We start from the raw sequence: 14,333 nt of genomic DNA on the forward strand, positions 1-14,333 counted from the left end.
CTCTTATAAATATAACATATAATGAAATGCTGTTCTTTGTTGTTTGGTTGTTTGCTTTAAATTCACAGCTACTTATTCCCAGATGGTCGCAGTTACAATCCTGACCTCACTGGTTTATGTGAGCCGACACCTCACGATCACATCAAAGTCACACAAGTGGGTTTGTCTGTGTGGTTATGTGTGTGTGTAAGCATTTCTATGTTACTGGGAAAAAAAACATGTATACGTGGAGAAATTTATAATACTCTGCAAATTTCCCACTTGTAATGGCACATAAATAATTGTGACATTTCGGTGAGTAGTATGATTCGCCAGGTAGACTTTGTGTTTCACAGCATTCAGTAAATCGACATGACTTACAGCCTCTCCAAACTATTAAATGTTGAAAATCACTGTGTAAAAGTGTGGTATTAAATGAGGTAATACAAATCAATGGCTTTTTATACTCACTTCTGATTTATTACAAAACTGAATTTTCCATATAGTGTGACAAAAACTTTAAGTTTTCTAGAAGTGAAACCACATTTTTTCAATTTCAAAATAGTACATAAAAGTTGTTTTTAAACCACTTTTTACTAGTGGTTTGTTTATTCATTCATGTGTAATGGTGTAGTGTTCACTGTACTTTGACATTTTAATTTTCTGAGAAAATTATTCCAAACGAGATCAGTTAGGGAATACTGGGAAACTTCAAAGGTGAATGACAGTTGCCCAGCAAGCAGTCTGCTTATTATTTATTTGTTTTTCCTGCACCAGCAAGAGTATTATCTGACAAGGCCACTTTAAGAAAGTTATCCAGTTCTACATCACCATCCAATGAGATCCTCTTTTTCAAATATTTACATCACTGCACAATTTCATGGAATTTGGCTTGGTAGTTTTTGCTTGCATCATTGAAAACATCACTGAAAACATAGCTCCACCAAGGCTTCCGCTACAAAAGCGATTTTCTTCTTGGTAGATTATTAAATGGTCACAATGGAAGTAATTTGGGAAAATTTCTCTAGAAAATGCTTAAAACCATTTTGGTTTATGCTACATGCTGACTCGGGTGGAAATTCTGATTATTCTGTGGTTTCAAAACTGTACAGATAAATTGTAGGTTTTTAGTAGCTAGCAGTTCTTACACAGCTATACCTGTTCTTGTACTTATTTTTGTTTAGTAATGGTGACAAATCAGACTTGGTTTTTCAGGGGGAAGCCTTTAAAATTAAACCAATAAAAATAGTCTGTTTCTGTGAATTTGGTGCAGCACCATTCACTATGAGAAAACATGTTTTTTTCTTTTGAACTGAACACTTATTCAGTTAGATCCCCAAATAAAATTTGGGACTTTAAAGATAAAAGGTTATGGAATAGCTCTGAACGAGTGAGAGAAGAAAAACACATTGTACAAGACGAGATGGGAAACGTGTGTTGTACGGATAGTGCATGTTTATATGTTTCTCATGACTTTTATATGCCATTTGATGACTAACAGCAGTATTTTCTGCATGAACAGGAGCAGTATGAGCTGTACTGTGAAATGGGCTCTACCTTTCAGCTTTGTAAGATCTGTGCTGAGAATGACAAAGACATCAAGATTGAACCATGCGGTCACCTCATGTGTACTTCCTGTTTTACTGCCTGGCAGGTACCGTAACAAATCTTATCACAGAAGTCCATTTCAAAGTTATTAAATATTGGTGGTATTGCATGTGTTTATGCATTTGTTCATTGTCACACTGAGAAATGTTCTGTCCAGTTGGGTAATATAATGTTTTATTTGTGAGCCTGCATTAATGAGCCTGCATAAAGTTTGAAAAGACTTCTGAAAAATACAGTCAAAGCAGCTTTCTTCAGCAGTCAGTCCAACAAACCCCCCCCTCTCTTCCTTACTCCTTCCCTGTACACATGAATATGTCCAAATTGAATTTCCACATATCAACAGAAGTGAAAACTGAGACTCTATGCACACAATATATTCCAGTTTTTCTGCTTGTGGTTCTCCTTGTGGTTTTCTGCTTCCTGTTGTCTTTGTATGTAGTGTCTCTCACAGCAACCTGTCCTACAGTAGTGTATTTATTGTGCCTCTTGTTTGTGCGCTGAAAGCTGTATGAGCAGTGTCTGTAAATGTTACTCTCATATGAGTCATTAGCATGTCCTGTTCTCCCTTTTTTCATACGTATCCCTTCGCTGACCATGGTGTTGTAGTCATGTCTCTTCAGACTTGCTAGAGTTCTGCACTGACCCTGATGTTATTAATCTCTGGGCAGATTAATAACACATAATAATATGTGACAGTCTACACATTTTACTCTGAGGGGCTTAAAACAAGACCAAAAATGTGGCAAACATTCACAGGACCTTTGAGTGTTTTTTGCAACACTACAAACACATTATGGCTTGTACAAATGCACCTAACAGCCAAGCTTACAGCCTTGAAGAGTCGGACAATAACTTCTTTAAAATGCACTGCTGAAAAGTTAATACAAAATGAGTCCATGGTTTCCCATTTTCATTATAACTCTAGAATGCTTTAGGCTATTCATATAAAATACCAAACACTGGCAGAGCTATAAAGTGTGTGTTTAAACCTATCATTTTCCTTCCCATTTAATGTACTGTATATATACAGTATGTACAGTGGTCCCTCGTTTACCGCGGTAGTTACGTTCTAAAAATAACCCACAATAGGTGAAATCCGCGAAGTAGCTAACTTTATTTTTTTTTACAATTATTATAGATGTTTTATAGCTGTAAAACCCCTCACTACACACTTTATACACTTTTCTCCAACAGGCTCGAACATTTCCACACTTTTCTCTATGGTTTACACACTCTAAAAGTTCAAAACTTCGTAGAAAAATAAGACCAGTATTATAGAATAAAACCGAAGGCACCCACGGTTGCCTTTGGTGCAAAACGTTTCATCGACATTTTTGTGTTTGCTGGAGAAAACTTACAAACATACAGTGCAGCACTTCGGAGTCACACTGCTAGCGATCGACGATTTATGTAAAATTGACAAGCTGAACGCATTCTGTACTTAACAGGAGAAACAGCACGGAGGAGATTGATTGACAATGGTCCACAGCTGATCAGGACGCAGAACACAATGCTCTGTAAAAAAAAAAAGGGGGGGGGGGGGAACATGCAAAGCTGCACAAAAAAAATCGGCAAAAGGTGAACTGCGGACCACTGCATACAGTAAATTAAAGTTATATTTAAAAATTATCTTTAAAATGGAAAATGATGAAATGTTTTATTCATTATTTATAATTAATTATCCCATAACATATTTCCTAAACAAGATAACAATTTACATTAAGCACCCCAACAGCATCCTGTGGGGATTACCTTGGGACTATGGGATTGTTCCTAGCATAACCATAGAAAAGCTTGGTTCGCATTGCCAGTAGTAAGTGAGCACATTTCCCAGTGAGAGTTGGACTCCACCAGGCCCACCCTCCTTCAAGACTATGTTCATAACTTTTATGGACAAAATGTCTAGGTGCAGATGTGTACTTTGGTGGCCTCTGGATCATGTTTCTGCTATTCCCAGATGTGGCTCTTCTGGCTTTATCAGGCGGTGACCTCCAGCTTGTACTTGGGAGGTCTGCAGCCATACAGTATATGGAGTAGCTGGAGAGAAAGATTTCCCAATCTTCATTTAAAAAACTTGGGACTGCAGGTACAGCAGGAGTTACAGTAAGGAGTTACTTCTGGTCTTCAAAACCAGGTTTGAAAAATAGGCAGCTCTCGCAATTCTAACAAGAAGGTGAACAGCAAATACTGTCATTTAATCATCGATGAATGAAAAAGGAGCTACTGTTTTTACAAGACCGACTTTATCTAAAATAGAAAGACAATGATTATTAAAACGATCTGTTAAGAGATCCACGCCATTATAAGAGGGTAAACATAAATGAAAAGCTTAAAAAATTTTTTTTAACACTTTATTTGTAGTTTTACAATTATTATACATAGCATTCTTATTATTCTACAGATAACCACAAAACAACAATCCCCACAGATCATAAAGACAGATAATGCCAAGACAGGAAAAGGGAAAAAAACAAACAAAAAAAACCCTCACACACACACACAGACAAAAAAAAACAAAAAAAAGGGCGGTGCACCTCTCAATTGTTTTTACAGGACTGTTCTAGGGCAGACAAAAACATTCAAGGTTCCATTTAAATAAAATCAGGCGTCTCGCTAATAATGACAAAAAGGCAATGACCCTCTGTAAATGGGCAGGGGGAACAGAAGTCGCGATACCAGAGAAACAACCAAAAATTGCCACAAAGGGGGAAGGCGAGATGTTATAGGCATAGGCTTTAGAGATGACTTTAAAAAATGATGACCAGAAAGGAGCAATTTTCGGACAGGACCAAAACATATGAAGGGAAGTAGCTGGAGTCTGTTTGCATCTATCACACGATGTTCGGAAATATTTTTTGCTAGTTTAACTGTGTAACACTTTAAATTGTATTAGGGAGTGTCTTGAACATATAGAAGACAAATGGACTCTGGTAAGAGCCATATGCCACTCTTCGTCAGACAGCTGGGTACCCAAATCATTCTCCCACTGTTCTCGAATGTATGAAATAGACAGGTTACAGCTGTCCATGATATGTGAGTAAATAAATGATATTGTGCCTTTTTTCATCTCATTGACCCTTAGTATAGAATCCAAACAGGAAGGAGGGGGGAGAGTAGGAAAATTAGGAACCTTTTTACGTATAAAATCTCTGATTTGCAAGTATCGCAAAAAATGGTTATTAGTCAGACCACATTTCCTAGATAGTTGTTCAAAGCTAGCAAACGTATCATTAATATACAAATCCTCAATACTCTGAATGCCCCCGTCGTGCCAAATTTTGAAGCCATCGTCCATTAGGGGTGGTTGAAAAAGATGGTTATGTATTATTGGAGAGTGAATAGAAATACTCTGAATACCCAGATGTTTTTTTTAAACTGATTTACAATGCTTATCGATTGAGTAACAATTATGTTATCTTTAACATTATTAACTAGAGGTGGTAGGGGTGCACAGAGTAAAGCTGGGAGTGAATGCGGCCTGCCTGTGACTCTTTCAATCTGTAGCCACGCAGGGATCTGATCATTCCAGTCCTTTAGCCATAGAGAGATGGTATTGAGATTTGCCACCCAATAGTATGTGTGCAGGTTTGGCAGTAACAGCCCACCTAAATTTTTTGGTCTTTCCATAAATGCTTTTCTTATATGAGGCGTTTTATTATTCCATATAAATGAAGAAACCATTCGATTAAATGACATGAAAAAAGATTGTGATATGTAAACAGGTAACGCCTAGAGCAGGGCGATATGACCAAAAATATTTATCACGATATAGATTTGAAAATTTGCGATAACGATATAACTGACGATAATTGACACTAGACAAAATACTTTACAACTCCACAATTTTATTAGTGCAAAAAAAACCCATCAATGTATTTTCACTTAAACAAGCAACTGTTTTTTGCATTAAAGTTATATAAAAATGTATCAGTACAAATGCAAATTCCTTGCTGACAGTTTAACCAAAAGGCATTTCCAGTGGAAATTGGCCGACATATCCTCAGCATAAGCAAGTACAATATCCACAAAACTTAAAAAGAGCTTATACACACGCAAAACGGAAATATTATGTTGAAGCACCGTACGTATCACTCCGCCAGGCTCCTGCCTACGATAGCCGTAATGCTCCGACAATTCATCAAGTGGTGCGGGTTCGTAGCTTAGCAAAGTCGTACTAAAACATTTGACAGATTCGTTTCGAGGTCAGTAAACACAACCAGAATTCAAACATAAGGCACACGGGACTATAAGGGGCACTGTCGATTTTCAGAAAAATCAAATGATTGATTTTAAGTGTGCCGTATTTTCCAAAAAACACGGTAATAATGACGGTCCTCTAGCATGCTCTACCAAAAGTAGTGCTTTGTTGTGTATCTGACGGAGGAAAGCTAAACCAGTTCCACACCACTGAAGTTGCAGCATTTTTACAAACCAATTCTGGTTCATCGGTTTCATTCAACGATCCGCTTTCGCCCTTGTCATTCTCCGTCGCCGCCGTGCCTTTTTCGCCATGTGCGTATGAAAACAAATGCACTGCACATGCGCTTTTTAGCCATAGTCTATCGTGATATTTCATTTTCTTGTCATTGCCCAACATTATACCGGTATTACCGTGAACGGTATGATATGGCCCAGCCCTAGTAACACCTGAAATAAATACAGAAATTTTGGCACAATATTCATCTTTACAGAATTAGCTCTCCCAATGAGAGATAATGGTAAAATAGATCATCTTTTAACATCTTGTTTGCACTGTTCCAATAGAGGAGTGAGGTTACTTTTAAACAGACTGTCATAGGATTTGGTGACTTCTACACCCAGATATGTAAAGGACTCGGTAGACAACTTAAATAGCAGATTGGGGTATTCTCCTGCATTATTACTGATGGGGAAGTATTCACTTTTAGCTAAACTTAGTTTGTATCCAGATATGCTTCCAAATTCCTGTAAGACTGAGGATTTCAGGGGTAGATGTGATTGGATTTGTTACATATAACAACAAATCGTCCACATGCAGTGAGACAGTGTGAGTTATGCCACCACATGAGATACCTTGTGTTCTGCCCTCCCTGTACGTTGATGCCCAGTTTGGAAGATAGATAAACAGTTCTTCAAAAGGAAAGGCAAAGGCTTCCAGTTCTCATTGCAGGGTTTATTTGTCTCCCTAATGAAGGCACTGTGAAACTACAAACATAAGAAAAAACATATTGAAACATACATTTGGAGCATAATATATTTCTCACATTACAAGGTACTGACTGAAGACTTAACAAATAAAATTGCAGCTGATATAACCAAGAAAAATAAATGAAAACATGTTAACTCCAAATCCCGCTGGCTTGATGCTAACACATAATGGAATTTCCTATTGACATGCTAACACAATTAGCATAGGCAGTGCAGCTAACATGCCGGCTTCAAATATGAGAGTCAACAAACCATTTTACATCACATGCTTAACATGAACACAGAATATAATCGTACTCACAAGCATATATTTCTCATGCTCCAGTACAGCCAACTTCCGAGCTAATATTTCGTGTGCTGGTATCAACTTAGCCAGACTCCATTAACTTTTCCTATATTTACTAGTGATGTGTCGGTCGCGAACGAAATGGCTCTTAGAGCCGGATCTTTGAGGTGAACGGCGCGAGCCGGCTCCTTATTGCGAGCTGTGGGGTTTTTTTTCTTTCTCGCTCTATCGCAGCGGTCCCCAACCCCCGGGCCTCGGACCGGTACCAGTCCGTGATGCATTTGGTACCAGGCCGCGAGAGTTGAGGCTCAGGTGTGAAATGTATAGTTTTCAGGGTTTTTATCGGTGTTCAGCGTTATTTTGTTATTGTTTTTATCGTTTACTCGGTTTTCCTGGGTCTTTTCACGTGTGTTATGAATAATTTGCTCTATCGCACTATTTTCCCGCTTCACTCCAAGAGCACCTGGCTGCAGCCACTGTGGAGCTCCACAGTAACCGGAAACACGTGACCTCCACAGTAACCGGAAGCACATGACCTCCACAGTAACCGGAAACACGTAACTTCAGTTAAATCGACTTTGACAGCGAAAACTAAATTGCGTTTTTGTTACTATGGATGCTGCTGAGAAATAAAAATGGTTTTAAGTGGGGTTTTTTTTTAACACTCTGGGTTTGTTCAAAAAAATTCACCATCCCCTAAATTGTTCGTGGCCAAAAGTGACACTTGCTGTTTCGCTGATTTTTATTTTTTTTTACAGTACATCGTGTTGTGCGTTCTGATTGCTGTAGACCATTGTCAATCAATCTAGTCCAGTGTCTCCTGTACAGGAGCGGTCCCTAATAGGCCCACGGACCGGTCCCGGTCCGTGAGTCTTTTGGTACCGTTCCGCGAGAGTTGATCCTCCAGTGTGAAATGTATGGTTGTAGTTGTGTGTCTTATTTTGAAAGAACTATTTACGCGTTACCATAGCGACCAGAGAGCGTTAAGAAGCAGAGAGGAGGATGTCACTGTCATTGTTGCTGGCGCACAGCTCAAGTCACGTTTATTATTATATTTACGAAATACCACAGTTTCTTTTTTTTATTCTTTTGTTGTATTTTTTCGTTCCCTGAAAATATTGTCTGACATTAAAGTGGTCTGTGGTGCAAAAAGGTTGGGGACTCCTGCTGTACAGTACAGAATGCGTTTAGCTTGTCGAATTTACATAAATCTTCGATCGCTAGCAGTGTAACTCTGAAGTGCTATACTGTATGTTTGTAAGTTTTCTCCCAAACAAACACAACAATGCCGACGAAACGTTTTGCACCCTCAAATGCACCTTTAGGTTTCATTCCATAATCCTGGACTTATGTTTCTACGAAGGTTTGAACTCTAAGAGTGTTTAAACAAAAGAGAAAAGTGTGAAAATGTTCATGCCTGTCTGAGAAAAGTGTATAAAGCAAGTAGTGAGGGGTTTTACAGTCTTAACATCTATAATAATTGTAAAAAATAAAGTTGGCTACTTCATGGATTTCACCTACCGCAGGTTATTTTTTGAACGTAACACCAGCGATAAACGAGGGGCTGCTGTATTATTAATAGTAGTGTCTGGGACATCTAATTGATTAACATCAACATTGATTATTATGCACTATTATTTTTGCTCAAGGAGAGCAAAAAATATAAAACTCTCTCTCAGCTTGTTTGTTGCCAAAAATGGCCACTTTTTGTGTATGTTCACAAAATGCTATAAAATGTATATTTCTTAAAACATTTATCTACTTTTGCCGACGTGACTCTTTAAAATAGCACCAGTCCTTTTCATCAAAATCAAAATTGTATCTGAGCATCGGGGAAAAGGCTGTCTTGCAATTGTTGAGGTCACTAGTGTGTGCCCCATTTCTTCCGGGATCACTCTCTTTATAGGTTTTAGTGGACTCCTAGTACTGCGAAGTGGTTTCATGGTACAAAGGGATTGTATTCCAAGATCTGGGAGACTGTAGAAATGAGCAGTGATGCCCTTCCTACCATCTTTTCAGAAAAATAAGTGATCTGGAAGCTGTTAGGCTTACTTACAGCAGCAGCACTTTCTGCACCTGCATAAACTCCAGGACACATTTACTAACGGTGTTTGTTGCTGTATGTGCTGCAGCTTTGAATTTTTTAATAATATATATTTTGTTAATATTTTGGCTATGGTGTCTTGTTTTGAAATGTACAAGAGTAAAAGTGTTTTTAGCATGTGCTTCAAAGCTAAGTTTGACTGGGAAACTCAAAGCTCAATAGGCTGTATCAACAGAAATTCACTGCAGCCTATGTAATATTTCATGCGTCATAATTTATTCTACTCTATCTTGCAAATACATATTTGTGTGGCAATGTCATGCACAACACACACAACTATTAGATCCTTAAGATCAAACCCGTGTCATTCTTTTGGTCCACTGCAGTGCAGTAGTCAAAAAAAAGAATAAGTGAAGTGTCCACAGATGGCCAGGATAGAGCCCAGAGTGTTAATGTTTAAAATGTATAAAAATATTATTGATTGCAATTCTTTACTGTTAATATCAACAATAAGCTTTTTATTTTGAAATTACAAGTTTAAAAAAAATGCTGTTACATTTACATTTAATGCTGTTACACTGTAATCCTTTATTATAAGTATGGACACAGAATAAAGTGAACAACATTTTGAAATAAGTTTAATTGGAATTTTGTACTACGCAAAAAACAAAACAAAAAAACAACAACATATTAAACAAACAAACAAACAAACAAACACAGCCAGTGCCTTCATTTGTCCATTACATGTCAAACATAGCACTGACCCTTAGCCCCTGCTCATTGGCACATGCTTTCAAAAAGAGCTCCATGTCCTCTGCAAACTGAAAAACAAAGAGGAACAAGTCCCTTGCTCCAGTGTCTTCTTCCTCTGACATGTCTATTAAGACCCTCTGCTGGTCCCCTTGATTTCAGGACAGATATTTGGGCATTGTTACATGTCCACAGAAAAGTGCCTTATTTTGGACAACCCACTGCACAGCAGGACGCAGATCTTCAACAACTGCTGGCTCCTGTGTCAGGCAAATGGGGATGAAAACATAGTTATTTCTCTGTTGCAGAACAGTTTTTTAACAGTTATTCAAATTTCACTAACCATATAATTACACTACTGGTTAAAGTGAATACTGACTTGACTGACTTCCTGGAACTTGCGCTTTTTCAGTCTGAAAATGGGCACGTGTTGTCCTTCAAGCACAGCTTTGGCTTCCTCTCTCCAGTGTGCAAATAGCTTGCCAGAGCTATGAAGAGTAAGGCCACAGTGAGGGCATGTCATTTTCATGGACTTTCCATCAGCTGCAGTTTTATTGAACACAGAGGGTAGAGCCAATGAATGTTCTAACAAAGACTCAGAAAATGGTTCAGATACCGAAGACAAAACCTTGGGGGGGAAACGGGGCTCCTCGAAGAGTACTGCCGGAGGAATACGGGTCTCCTCGGAGAGTTCAGTGGGGAGCAGTCCTGATAATGGTGGCTGACTTGGCATTGAAGAATGCTGACAAGACAATAAATGCCTTGCCATATCCCCACGCCGTATGATTGTAATCTTACAGACAGGGCAGTGAAAGTGTCCTGTTGTCCTACAAGGCAGCCTGCACCGGCATATCATTTTATCTGTAAGAGAAAAAAACAAACAAACAAACAGATGTAATTTAAATGTAGTTGTATAGAATGCAATCAATTTGTCTAACAATCAGATTGTACATGTTAACAAAAACATCCAAGCCAACCTCAATAATGAAAGCAAAATGGTATGGATCACAAAACTTATGTCAAGAAAAGTGGTGAAAAGTAAATAAAAATATATTTTATAAAAACACTATTTTTGTTGCAGATGAATGCACTGAACTGTACAATATCAACAGCAACTTTTAAGTCAACAAAGATACTGCAGAAGTGCTTAAAAAAGTGCATATTTATAACTATAAAGTATATTTAATACAAACATACCTTTGAAAGGCAAAGCATTTTTTTTATATGCACACTTAGATGCTCCTCAATCTTTGCCCTGACAGTAGGGCTGAAAGTGGGGCACAGAGGGCAGTGAAAGAGTCCTCTGCAACACGTGTTGCATTCCTGCAATTCTGACTTTAAGCCCGAATTCCAGATTGATGTGTGCATCTAAAACAGAGAGAGAAACAGATAAACACCATATATACATTTAAGTTAAGGATTTAGCAGAAATAACAATTTACAGTTGGCATGTAATAGATTTGGGAAGAAAATTCTTGAAAAAAAAACCCCACAAATATTTTACAAGACACTTTAATTTGTGAGACATGTTTCTATTGACATATAACAGTCAATTGAACAGGGGCTAACTAAAATCTGGGCAATAAAAAAGCTGTACAGAAAAGAATAACGAATAGAAGTATTGATAAATCTATAAATCTGTTTGTGACGAAATTTACAGTGTTGACGCTAACCAAAGGTGTCACAAGTACACACGTTCCTTACTACAGTTTAGATACCTGTGTTTAGAAAGCACTGACTCGACTTTTTAGTCAAGTCGAAGTAAGAAGTACAGGGTCTAAAATATAATTTATGTACAAAATTTTGAAGTAATCTTGCGTCCAAAGCACGCGTGCGGGGGACTGATTTACAAATGTACGGATTACAAAGTACAGATACGCGTGCTAAAATGTGAGAAGTAGAAGTATAAAGAAGTATACAGTAGGCACAAAAAAGTACAGCAGTAAAGATACCAGAAAATTCTACTTAAGTACAGTATTGAAGTATTCGTTATTTTGCATCTCTGACGCCAACAATAAATCATACTCTAATGCAAAATGTGGTTTTTGCTTCTTCTCGCCCACAGAAGCCGTTAATCCAGCTCTCTTACTTAAACCAGGCCCAGGAAAAAGCATATTTGTGTGTTTCTCTGCCATGGAGCACGATGAAAAAACATTAAAATAAGGAGGAATGTGGTTGTAACGCAAAATAAGTGGCAACATGATCATTGTAAGAAAACTAGACGATTCCTAGAATTATAAAATCACTAACGGCAAATTTATTTAAGAAAGACTTAACCAACCTTTGTGATCAACTTGCAAGACTTCCACGGTATCCATGCGTGTTTACGGCTAGTGTGGAGGTCACGTGCTTCCGGCTACTGTGGAGGTCACGTGTTTCCGGTTAGTGTGGAGGTCACGTGTATCCGGTTACTGTGGAGCTCCACAGTGGCTGCAGCCAGACCCTTCTCCTTCACTCCGCATGCGAGCCTTGTGCTTTGCGCTGGGCAGAGGGGGGAGGGGCGGTAGTTACACTCGCAGTAGCACAGGAACAGAGCGGGAGGGAGAAAGAGAGCCAGGGATTAGAAAGATTGCGGATGATAAAGGATTCAGAAAGTTTATTCGTGCAGGTCCATATGACAGAGAATGTTCCATGTTGTTTTTGTTTTCTTATTTTAATTTATACTTAATTGTGTTGTGGTTTGCAGTGTTTTGTGTTGTTTCATTTTTAATTTTTTTAAAAGGAAAAAGCTGAAAATTTAAATAGCTAAAAGTTGAACTGTGACTAGTTGGTTTTTGTATTATATGATTTATTTATTACATTTTATGTGGAGTGAATAAATAAAAGTATATTTACGGTGGCCCCTAGAGACAAAGCACGTACGAACTCTGAAGCACGTACAAACCCTGAAGCATGTACAAACTCCAAAACGTGTAAAAACTCCAAAACATGTAAAAACTCCAAAACGCGTAAAAACTCCAAAACACGTACAAAACACAACAGAAGTGCTCCAGAATGCTAGGCGCAGTGTTTAGCTTTTGTTACCTAGTGGCTACACAGCCAGCAAGTACCAACGACTTTTTTTTATTATTATTATTTGAATATGTATGAGTGCTTGTGTATAAATACACAAACCATACACATATGCTTTCAATTGTGTAATTTAACTGATCTAGGTAGCTCTGTTTTGGAAGTTCAGTTAACTCTAGGAATGTGTTTTGGAGTTTGTACGTGCTTTGTCTCCAGGGTCCACCACATATATTTATATATAAACATATATAAATAAAACCACTTTTTTTTTACATTAGTGATTCCTTTTGTGCATAATTTTATATTATGGTTAATAATAATGTAATTAAAGCAACAAAACAACCTGAAGAGCCGGTTCAGAGCCGAAGAGCCGGCTCTTTTTAGTGAGCCGAGCCGAAAGAGCCGGTTCTCTAAAAAGAGCCGGAAATCCCATCACTAATATTTACTAGAGAAACTTGAGTACACAAACCCGCTTCCTCCCCCTAGTGGGGTGATGGAGCTACTGCACCCCAACAGTGGCAGCGCACCTTGTATGCTATTATTGCTTCTAAGAGCTATTGCAAGTGCCTGTATAGCTAAAACAAAAAGTAATGGACTCACTGGATCCCCCTGCTTGGTCCTTCTGTGAAGAGGAAAAGGTTCCGATGAGATACCGTGCCCAGGGGTCGGCAACCCTGGGCACGGTTAGTTAGTAGAGTTGCCAACCGTGCCGTAAAAAACGGAATCGTCCCGTATTCAGAGAAAAAATCACGCATTTCGTATTGAGCTGAAAAGGAACACAGTTTGTCCCGTACTTCAGCTAGGATGAAAACAGACACAAAGCTGGAGTTATTCTGCATCTTTACGCTGTCAGCTGCCTTTTCTTCTCTCATTCAATCATGAAACTGATCAATGATCAGCTGATCGGTATTTGTGACGCAAGTCTCTCCTTTGTTTATCGCCGACTGTAGAATATATATATACTGGAAGTGCTGGGTATACTAGTCTGGCCTAAGTCTTCGGGCAGAAAGACTGCAGCAGTCCAGGAGTTTAGTTCACCGTCTTTAATGAAGCTTCACAGAAGAACTGGTTACAGCAGGGCTTGCCATGATAAATCCAACTGTGATACAGCCAGATATGCAATTATAATTGTGGCAGATGCAGTATAGGTGACTATAAGCATGGTTGTCTGGAAACAGAAACAGGTAATACTATAATTAGCAGGGTCAAAGATAAATAAGAAACAATCAGAACACATCATCTACTCTGACACAGCAATATTTTACAATGTCCACAGGGGGTCGCCGTGAGACCAGAAGTTGGCTAAATAGCACATATCTTCCTAGTTGCTAGTACTAAGGCAAGAATGTGGTAAGCTAACAACAGTTAAACTAAACAATAAACAACAGAAAAATCCTTTAACCGCAGGATGTAATCATTGGAGGAGATTCTGGCCACTGGTATTAACTTAGTGCAAATTAATTACATAAT

At 38.4% G+C, this 14,333-nt stretch overlaps 1 protein-coding gene and 1 long non-coding RNA gene across 9 annotated transcripts in view; one reads left to right on the top strand and one right to left on the bottom strand.

The window, feature by feature from the left end:
- The window catches only part of cblb (Cbl proto-oncogene B, E3 ubiquitin protein ligase), a 171,778-nt gene that overhangs the window by 54,912 nt on the left and 102,533 nt on the right, over nt 1-14,333 (top strand). For all 8 annotated transcript variants that reach the window (XR_014913509.1, XM_085420008.1, XM_085420005.1 and 5 more), the window contains 2 exons: nt 69-156; nt 1,502-1,633. Coding sequence is in view for 7 of the 8 variants with exons in the window: in XM_085420008.1 (XP_085276134.1) it covers nt 69-156; nt 1,502-1,633 (220 nt within the window). In the remaining variant the exon portion in view is untranslated. The remainder of the gene's footprint in view (nt 1-68; nt 157-1,501; nt 1,634-14,333) is intronic.
- Nucleotides 10,233-11,199, bottom strand: LOC146660251 (uncharacterized). The gene is made up of 3 exons (XR_014913512.1): nt 11,052-11,199; nt 10,483-10,715; nt 10,233-10,342 (listed from the first exon to the last, which is right to left on the bottom strand). It is a non-coding gene; the product is annotated as an uncharacterized LOC146660251 (long non-coding RNA).

The sequence above is a fragment of the Rhamphochromis longiceps genome, linkage group LG10 (genome assembly GCF_057381845.1).
Source record: "Rhamphochromis longiceps isolate RC_006_pf linkage group LG10, R_longiceps_female_GT1.1, whole genome shotgun sequence".
In the NCBI taxonomy this organism is placed as follows: Eukaryota; Metazoa; Chordata; class Actinopteri; order Cichliformes; family Cichlidae; genus Rhamphochromis; species Rhamphochromis longiceps.